This window comes from Palaemon carinicauda, chromosome 12, assembly GCF_036898095.1.
Source record: "Palaemon carinicauda isolate YSFRI2023 chromosome 12, ASM3689809v2, whole genome shotgun sequence".
Taxonomy (NCBI): Eukaryota; Metazoa; Arthropoda; class Malacostraca; order Decapoda; family Palaemonidae; genus Palaemon; species Palaemon carinicauda.
In genome coordinates, this window is record NC_090736.1 from 7,172,190 (window position 1) to 7,182,189 (window position 10,000).

At 35.3% G+C, this 10,000-nt stretch overlaps 1 protein-coding gene across 1 annotated transcript in view; it reads left to right on the plus strand.

Moving 5' to 3' along the window:
* Positions 1–10,000, plus strand: part of LOC137651193 (multidrug resistance-associated protein 1-like) — an 80,046-nt gene that overhangs the window by 51,459 nt on the left and 18,587 nt on the right. Inside the window, 7 exon segments of the mRNA XM_068384346.1 lie at positions 660–836; positions 1,537–1,704; positions 2,842–3,022; positions 4,992–5,094; positions 5,631–5,970; positions 6,338–6,424; positions 9,570–9,720. Of these exon segments, the coding sequence (XP_068240447.1) occupies positions 660–836; positions 1,537–1,704; positions 2,842–3,022; positions 4,992–5,094; positions 5,631–5,970; positions 6,338–6,424; positions 9,570–9,720 (1,207 nt within the window).

Sequence of the window (10,000 nt, forward strand, 5' to 3'; positions counted from 1 at the left end):
CCTCATACTACTTCTCCGGGGTAAATTAAATATTTCTCAAACTATATCTTCAGGATGAATTAGGTATTGCTCAAACTACATCTTCAGGGTGAATTAAGTATTGCTCAAACTACTTCTTCAGGGTAAATTAAGTATTTCTCAAAGTACTTCTTCAGGGTAAATTAAGTATTGCTCAAACTATTACTTCAGGGTAAATTAAGTATTGCGCAAACTACTTCTTCCGGGTAAACTAAGTATTGCTCAAACTACTTATTCAGGGTAAATTAAGTATTGCTCAAACTACTTCTCCCTTATGAACTAAGTATTGCTCAAACTACTTTTTCAGGGTAAATTAAGTCTTTCTCAAACTACTTCTTCAGGGTAAAATAAGCATTGCTCAAACTACTTCTCCAGGCTAGATTAAGTATTGCTCAAACTACATCTTCAGGGTGAATTAAGTATTGCTCAAACTACTTCTTCAGGGTAAATTAGGTATTGCTCAAACTACTTCGGGGTAAATTAAACAGTGCTCAAACTACTTCTTCAGGGTAAATTAAGTATTGCTCAAACTACTTCTTCAGGGTAAATAAAGTATTGCACAAACGACTTCAGGGTAAATTAAGTATTACACAAACGACACCTTCAAGGTAAATTAAGTATTGCTCAAACTTCTTCTTCAGGGCAGCATCGCCTACGTACCACAACAAGCGTGGTTGCAGAACGCCACCCTGAGGGACAACATCACTTGGGGACAACCCTTCAACCAGAAATGGTACAACAGAGTGTTAGAAGCCTGCGCTCTGCTACCGGACTTGGAAATGCTGGATGGTGGGGACATGACGGAAGTCGGGGAGAAGGTAGATTCTCTCTCTCTCTCTCGCTCTCTCTCTCTAAACTGATTTTGACAAAGTATCAAATATGCTCGCTTAACCGAGTTCTTCAATAAAATAAAATTTTTATTTTGACTATAGTGTGTGCCGCATTTTTATTAGATAGTCTTACCTTTTACGCAGACACAGACACACACATATATATGACTGTTCATACTTATAGATTTATAAAGACATATAAACGCACATACAAACATATATATATATATATATATATATATATATATATATATATATATATATATATATTTATATATATATATACATATATATATATATATATATATATATATATATATATATATATATATATATATGCATGCATATATGAATATAGTGTATATATATAGTGTAAGTATATATACGTATATAAATAGTGTATGTATATATATATACGTATATATATATATATATATATATATATATATATATATATATATATATATATATATATATATATATATATATATATATCTATATGCATATATATGTTTACATATACAGTACACACATACACACACAAACACATATATATATATATATATATATATATATATATATATATATATATATATATATATATATATATAGTACATACTGTATATATGCATGCGGACGCATTCCTCTTCAAAATCGGAATTAAAACCATTAACCACCATTTTGACAGGGCCTCAATCTCAGCGGAGGTCAGAAGCAGAGAATATCTCTGGCCAGAGCTGTCTACAGAGAGGCTGACATCTTGTTACTGGACGATCCTCTGAGCGCAGTCGACGCCCACGTTGGGAAACACATCTTCGATAAGGTCATAGGTCCCAAAGGTCTTTTAAAGTCGAAGGTAATTAGGAGAGATTGATTTTGTACAGTGAGTGGTATGTTTTTGTTGACTGTTTATGTTGATTTTTCATTTCTAGGTGATTTGCAAGTATTTTCCTTTTTTTTTTTTAGCTTTTGTTTTAAGTTTGAGTGTGCTTGGAATTGTTTTATAGCTCGTTAAATCAGTAATTTTATAGAGCTTATATAGCATTTATGGTTTTTATCTGCTCATATGTACTATAGGCTACACACACACACACACACACACGCACACACACACACACACACATATATATATATATATATATATATATATATATATATGTATATAAACACATATATATCTATATATATCTATATATATATCTATCTATCTATATACATACATACATATATATATATATATATATATATATATATATATATATGTATATATATATATATATATATATATATATATATATATATATATATATATATATATATATATGTCTAACTTATAACTGTAATCGAACGGTTTAACATGTTTCCTCAAAAAGGTCCATAACAGAAACTAAGGACATATATATAAATCACTATATTTCGACCAATACACATTGGCCCTCTTGAAGAGGGCCAATGAATATTGGTCGAAAGATAATGATTTATTTATATCTTCTTTGTTTGTTTTATGAGCCTTTTAGAAGAAACGCACACACACACACACACACACACACACACACACACATATATATATATATATATATATATATATATATATATATATATATATATATATATATATATATATATATATATATATATATATATATATATGTATATATATTTATGTACATATATACACACACGCACACACACATATATATATATATATATATATATATATATATATATATATATATATATATATATACATATATATATATATATATATATATATATATATATATATATATATATATATATATATAAATTTATATATATAGTACAATGTAGAGTCATTATAGATATTCAACTGACATCTACTATTGTTTAAAGAATTTCATTTGAAATTACAGTGAAATATAACCAATACTACGACTGCTCATTTGCTCAACCGATCTCTAGACAAAATCATTTACCGTCTTCCTTTATTTCCTCTGAAATCTACGGTGATCAGACACGCCTCCTGGTGACGCACGCGGTGACCTTCCTGCCCCAGGTGGACGAAGTGATTGTTTTGGCCAATGGCCGTCTGGTTGAAAGTGGTTCCTACTCTGATCTGATGGCAGCCGATGGAGACTTCGCCCAGTTCATAGTTCAATATCTTACGACCTGTAGCGGAGACTCTGTCAATGAAGGTACGTTATACTAGTTTTGTGATCGATTGATTGATTGATTATGAGTTATCTGGCATCCTGACTAGTTTTTTTATCTAAGGATGGTGGTCACGGGGATGTGTTGTGGGGACCAACTCAATAGTTTCTTTTGGTGTCCGCAACCTCACCAGTCTTGTGAGCTAAGGATGCGGGGTTTGGGGGAGGCCTATGGGTCTACCTTCTGGGTCCTTAGCAGCCATTATCTGGGCCTCCTTGATCCAAGCTTAAAGGCTTAAGGCTTAAAGCCCGCTCATGAATGGCAGAGGCAAGGGATACTAACATTGGCCTATTAAGCAGGACAATGCCTTAAGAGACTGACCATCCCAAGCTCCCTCTCCACTAAAGCTAGGACCAAGGAGAGCCAGGCAATGGCTGCTGATGACTCGGCAGATAGACCTGTAGGCTTCCCCAAAACCCCCATCCTTAGCTCACAAGGATAACGAGGTTGCAGCGACCAAAGGAACTAACGAGTTTGAGCAGGACTCGAACCATGGTCTGGCATTCACCAGTCAGGGACGTTAACGCATCGGGTTATGGGTTTGGGCTCTGATCATATTGACATATGGCCAGTCTTTATGGCATTGGCACTGTCCCTTGCCTCTACCATTCATGGGTAACCTTTAAGAAAGAGTGTAAAAGTTCTTGCTAGGTTGGGCACCCTAGGACCGCTAGCCGCTAGGTAATAAACAGCTTTCTAGGACAAGTTAATTAAAACAGGGTACCCTAGGAAACAGTGGATAGTTAGGCATTTGACTGACATTTTATCTGATTTTGATAGTTTGTCTGTTTTTAGGATCTTACTGATTTTGAGAAGCATAGGTTTAATAGATAGAATTCAAATGTTTATTTATCATACATTTTTATCTCTAATCTATTATTATCACTTAGATTTGATGAATATCATATCCCCCACTACTGAATTTCTTCGGGCCAGCCTCTTTTAAGGATAATAATAGGCATTATGCATTACCCAAGGATAGGCCAGACTGTGTATGACACCCAATGAGTGGTTATGTAAATTACGAATTCTTGGCACCGCGCCCTAGGATAGGTTAGGTTAAAATCAAAAGGTTAGTGAATACCTCAAGATAAATGGAGCCCTTCCTGCAAAAGCGTTTACGTTCGTATTTTATTCTCTGAAAAGGATTCCCTGCAAAAGCGTTTAGGTTCGTAGTTTATGGTCTGGAAAGGATTACCTGCAAAAGAGTTTAAGTTCGTATTTTATGCTCTAAAAGGATTTCCTGAAAAGCGTTTAGGTTCGTAGTTTATAGTCTGGAAAGGATTACCTGCAAAAGCGTTTAGGTTCGTATTTTATGCACTGAAAAAGATTACCTGCAAAAGCGTTTAGGTTCGTATTTTATGAACTGAAAAGGATTACCTGCAAAAGCTTTTAGGTTCGTAGTTTATAGTCTAAAAAGGATTACCTGCAAAAGAGTTTAGGTTCGTAAATCATGCTCTGAATATGATTAACTGCAAAAGCTTTTAGTTTAGTAATTTATGCTCTGAAAAAGATTGCCCGCAAAAGCGTTTAGGTTCCTATTTTATGCTCTGAAAAGGATTACCTGCAAAAGCGTTTAGGTTCGTATTTTATGCACTGAAAAGGAATACCTGTCATGGATGGTAATATAGTTAAATTATTCATGTTTCTTAGTTTGCATTGATATTTACCACTTCCTTATTATGTATTGCTGTTGATTAATTGTGATATGATCATGAAATTTAAATTTATTTTTACCTTTATATACCTTATTCAAGTTATTCAGAGTTCCATAGAACACTTTTGTCTGATATAAGTAAAGCACATTTACCTCATTCAGAGTTTCATAGAACTTTTTTGTCTGAATATAAGCAAATCAAATGTTATAAGTTGAATTAGATCCTCTATTTGAGTAAATATTTACTATTGATCTAGATTTTATCACTAGAGAATAACATAAAGTTTTCTGATCAGAAATCCTGGAAATTCGAGAACAGTTAGAAAATACTTCGAGAGTTGGACTTCTTCGTCACTTATCGCAAATAAGTAGCACGGGATCAAATACCACCGTAACTAGGTAAGTTGGTTAAACTTCAAATTATCTGTTTACATTTTATTAACCATGTCCTTCTGGAAAGGAGAAACTTAAAATCAAACTTCACTTGAAGATATTGAGTATGTGTGCAGTTTTGATTAAGAACCAAAGTTGCTTGTGTACAGTTTTGAGTTGAATTAGGAATCGAAGTTACTTGTGGAAATTTTTTAGTCAATCTAGAACCAAAGTTGCTTATGTACAGTTTTGAGTTGATTTAGTAACCTAAGTTTCTTTTGTCGTAAGTGCCATGTGAAGCCTGTTTTCCATTTTAATATTTTACGCCGTGGTTCGACAGTCAAGTGTTTGAAGTGCTGTTTGAACGGTTGTCGAACACGCTCGTCGAACGGTTCGAAGAAAGTCTGTTCTCGCCTGAGTTTTGTGGGCGGGGCTTCATTGTCCACAAACCTTATACATTTGTGTCTGAATCCACTTCTTCGAACCGTTTGACATGAGGGTTCGTGAACCGGGTTCGACTAACCGTTTGAATTTGTCAATTCTAGAAACTTGCCCCTTTCCAGCAAGCCGGACGACCGTCCGAGGAGCATCAGCGAATGCTTGGACGAAGCGGAAACGAAATCTCAGTACATCAGTCAACTGCAACTCAACATGAGCAACGGGGACATCCCATTGCACTACGAGGGAAAGCTGCCTCTGAAAAACATCAGCAATGGGATCCTACGCAGCCGGAATGACAGCCAGAACCTCTTCAGCAGTAAGACGTCCATCTACAGTAAGGCCTCTTCCTATCGCAGTGCTGGGAATGATTCCAGGGGAAATGCAGAGACGAAAATGGCTGACCAACAGGACGCTGGTAAAATGCATACCCTGGTCGATGAGGAAATGCAGGAGACTGGAAAGGTACAGTGTTACTGCTTCATTGCTTCGGTCACTCTCATTGTGGATAAATGTAGCGTTGTTTATATGGGAAATATCTGTTTTGGTGTTGTTATTGTTTTAGAAATATCTTATATTAATTGTTCATTATTTCTCATATCGTTTATTTACTTACTTATTTCCTATCTTCACTGGACTATTTTTCCCTGTTGGAGCCCTTGGGTTTATAACATCTTACTTTTCCAACTAGGGTTCTAGCCTAGCTAATAATAATAATAATAATAATAATAATAATGATAATAATAATAATACATGCACAGCTTTACTATCTCGATCACACTCAGTGTTGATGATGCGGTACGTGTACTTATATCATTCTTCTGTGTTTCAGGTTGCACGGTACGTGTACCTCATATACATCCGAGCAATGGGTTTCTTCTTCGCCATCATGCCCTTCATCGCTCTTTCACTAGGCCAGGTAAGGATAACTTGGCTCAGCCCAGGTTAACTCCTCTCAGGTTAACCTATATCAGGATAATTAATATCAGGTCAACCTAGGTTAGGTCAACTCAGGTCAGGTTAACCCAGTTCAGGTTAACTTAAGTCAGGGTAATTCATATGAGGTCAACTTAGGTCAGGTCAACTCAGGTTATGGTTAACTCAGCTCAGCTTAACTCCTTTCAGGTTAACCCAAGTCAGGGTAATTCAGATCAGGTCAACCTAGGTCAGGTCAACTCAGGTCAGGTTAACTCTGCTCAGGTTAACTCCTTTCAGGTTAACCCAAGTCAAGGTACTTCAGATCAGGCCAGCCTAGGTCAGGTCAACTCAGGTCTGGTTAACTCCTTTCAGGTTTACTCCTTTCAGGTTAACCCAAGTCAGGGTAATTAAGATCAGATCAACCTAGGTCAGGTTAACTCAGGTCAGGTTAACTCAGTTCCGGTTAACTTATGTCAGGGTAATTCATATCAGATCAACCTAGGTCAGGTCAACTCAGGTCATGGTTAACTCAGCTCAGGTGAACTCAGTTCAGGTTAACCCAAGTTAGAGTAATTCAGATCAGGTCAACTTAAGTTCCGGTTAACTTATGTCAGGGTAATTCATATCAGATCAACTCAGGTTAGGTCAACTCAGGTCATGGTCAATTTAGCTCAGCTTAACTCCTTTCAGGTTAACCCAAGTTAGAGTAATTCAGATCAGGTCAACTTAAGTCAGGTTAACTCAGCTCAGGTTTACTCCTTTCAGGTTAACCCAAGTCAGGGTAATTCAGATCAGGTAAAATTAGGTCAGATCAACTCAGTTCAGGTTAACCCAAGTCAGGTCAACTTGGGTCAGGTCAAGTCAAGTCAGTTCAACTCAGGGAAGGTAATTTTTCTTGAATATTTTTTGAAAATTACAAATTATCATATTTCATTGGATATACAGTATGTATACTGTATGTGGTTCCAGATAATCCATATTCTGTATTAGGCTATGCTTAAATGACATAAATATTTTTATACTTTATGTATGAAAGATCTATTTTAATGTTTTTTTAATGTTCTTAAGCTATATGTTATTCTAAATTTAATTGTTATTATAATTGCTTATTCATTTATTTCTATATATCCTTTCTTCACTGAGCCATTTTTCCTTGTTGGAGCCCTTGGGTTTATAGCATCCAGCTTTCCCAATTTGGGTTGTAGCTTAGATAATAATAATAATAATAATAATAATAATAATAATAATAATAATAATAATAATAATAATAATAATAATAAAACAGATTTTCTTAGTGACACAGTTAGGAATAGAAAGACATTCTAAATCGTTATTTGGAGTGGTAAGAAAAGTATTCCCAAAATATGTTCCAGGATAAGCATTCTTACCTTAGCCAACGGAGTTGGAGGGAGGTTAAGTTTTACTCACTGTTTGTGTGTCTTTGTTTGTGAACACCTTCCTCGCCACAATTTCGATCGTAGAGTAATGAAAATTGCAGGGATTAACTGTTATGAAAAAATCTGGAAAAGAGAAAATTTTGGAAGGTCAAGGTCAAAGGTTAAACGTCAAGGTCAAATTTCATGGTCAAAGGTCAAGGTCAGAGGTTAAATGTCAAGGTCAAATGTCATGGTCAAAGGTCAAGGTCAGAGGTTAAATGTCAAGGTCAAATGTCATGGTCAAAGGTCAAGGTCACGGACAAGAAATAGATCGAGAAATAAGCTGCTGAGGCGGAGGTCTGCGCTCTACTGTAAAAAAAAAAAAAAACAGTAGAACAAACGGGAAGTAAGAAAATCTGTTATTGAAGACCGTGAATATCAAATGCTTTTTTTTTATTACTTTTTATTTTTATCTTTTTTTTTAAAGAAAACGTGTTCTAAGATAAGTACTAAATAGCAATAGTCTCATGTTAGGTCATGCCAGGACCAACGAATTTAGTCAAAATATGAAATAACTCGGAAATCTCTTCATTAAAGGTTAAAGGTATTACAGTTTCATAAGAAGAGATGCTCACCAGAACGTCAGCCAGGCATGCCCAAACCCCCCACTGTGGTACCCAACCACAGCAGTGGCCTCCCCAGTAAACAGCTTAACCCTTTCACTGCCAGTGGTGAATTCGGCAAATCTTCTGATGTAGTAAAATCGTTCAAGACTACACAACCTTTAGAGTGTTGATATTTATTTAAAAACTCTCTCTCTCTCTCTCTCTCTCTCTCTCTCTCTCTCTCTCTCTCTCTCTCTCTCTCTCTCTCTCTAAGAGGAGGTTTGCTGTTTCTTCCTTTAATAAAAGTAACGTTTTCCCAGAGCAATCCATTTTCTTCACGTTTCATGGAAAATATGGGATTTGCATTAATTTCAAATCTTTTACGAAAGCTTTAAAACCTGCGAAGAGTAATAACAAAGAATATATGAAAATATGGGCCTTTTCTATCAATACCTAATTGCTATGTTCTTGCCGATTTTAAAAGATGCTTAATTTTTTAAAAATTTGAGTACAATTAAAAATTTGCATTAAAAAACGATTAATGTCTAGCAACATTTATTCCATGATTTTTACGTAAAGGAGTGATATTACGGTCACTAACCCGTAGGAGATAATAACAAAGTAGGGTAAAATAACGGTCGCCTGTATTTTACTGAAATACGGCTGAGAAAAGTAGATTTTTACGGAGAATTTACGATTAGAATGACGGTTTTTTTTTTAACAGTGTAAGTCACAAATATCAGTGAAAGTATTAAGCTCAAGGTCCCGGGCTGGGATCGATCTGCTGCCATGCGACTGCTAGGAGAACACGTTACCAATATACAATACCATAAAAGATTGGTTACTTACTTACTTTACTTTTACGGGTTTATTTCTCGCCCTCCATCAGACACTAAAGGTCTGATCAGGCGGGCCTTGGTGTGTGAAAATAATTTCTTTCCAGTTAATATTTTGCTCTGTATCATTATCAGTTATATCGCTAGCATTTGTATTCAGGCTTAATAGTTTTCAGGTCACTATTATAACACTTTCTATAAAGATAAGTCTTCAGGTTTTTCTTGAAAGCTGCCACATTTTTGCTATTCTTGACAGCAAGTGGAAGGTCGTTGAAGAGTCTCGGTTAAATCATCTCACGATGCATCACTAATTGAAAATTTTATTTCAGGCATGCGTGGCCGGAGGGAACGTGTGGCTTTCATTGTGGTCTATTGAAGGCGACGCAGAAGGAAATCCAATTCCGGAGGGCAACAATACCACTGGCATCATAAGTCGTGACCTCTTTTTGACTGGTTATGGGTTGTTTGGTCTAGGTCAAGGTAAGGGGTGCACTAATTCGAAAATTCGAACTGGCGTTACAATAACTATGGTCGTTTTTGAAGAACAAATGTATTTTTTTTTTCTGGAATATTTTCCTATGTATATGATATACTTAACTGCATATGAATGTTTCTTACCTCAAACAATAATAACAATAATAATGTTTACGAATTAAAAACTTAAGGCGTTCAAAATATATTCGAAATTATGCATATGATGACATATATTTTTAGCGTTGTGTGAAAATATCTATACGACATTTATGATGATGTATACATT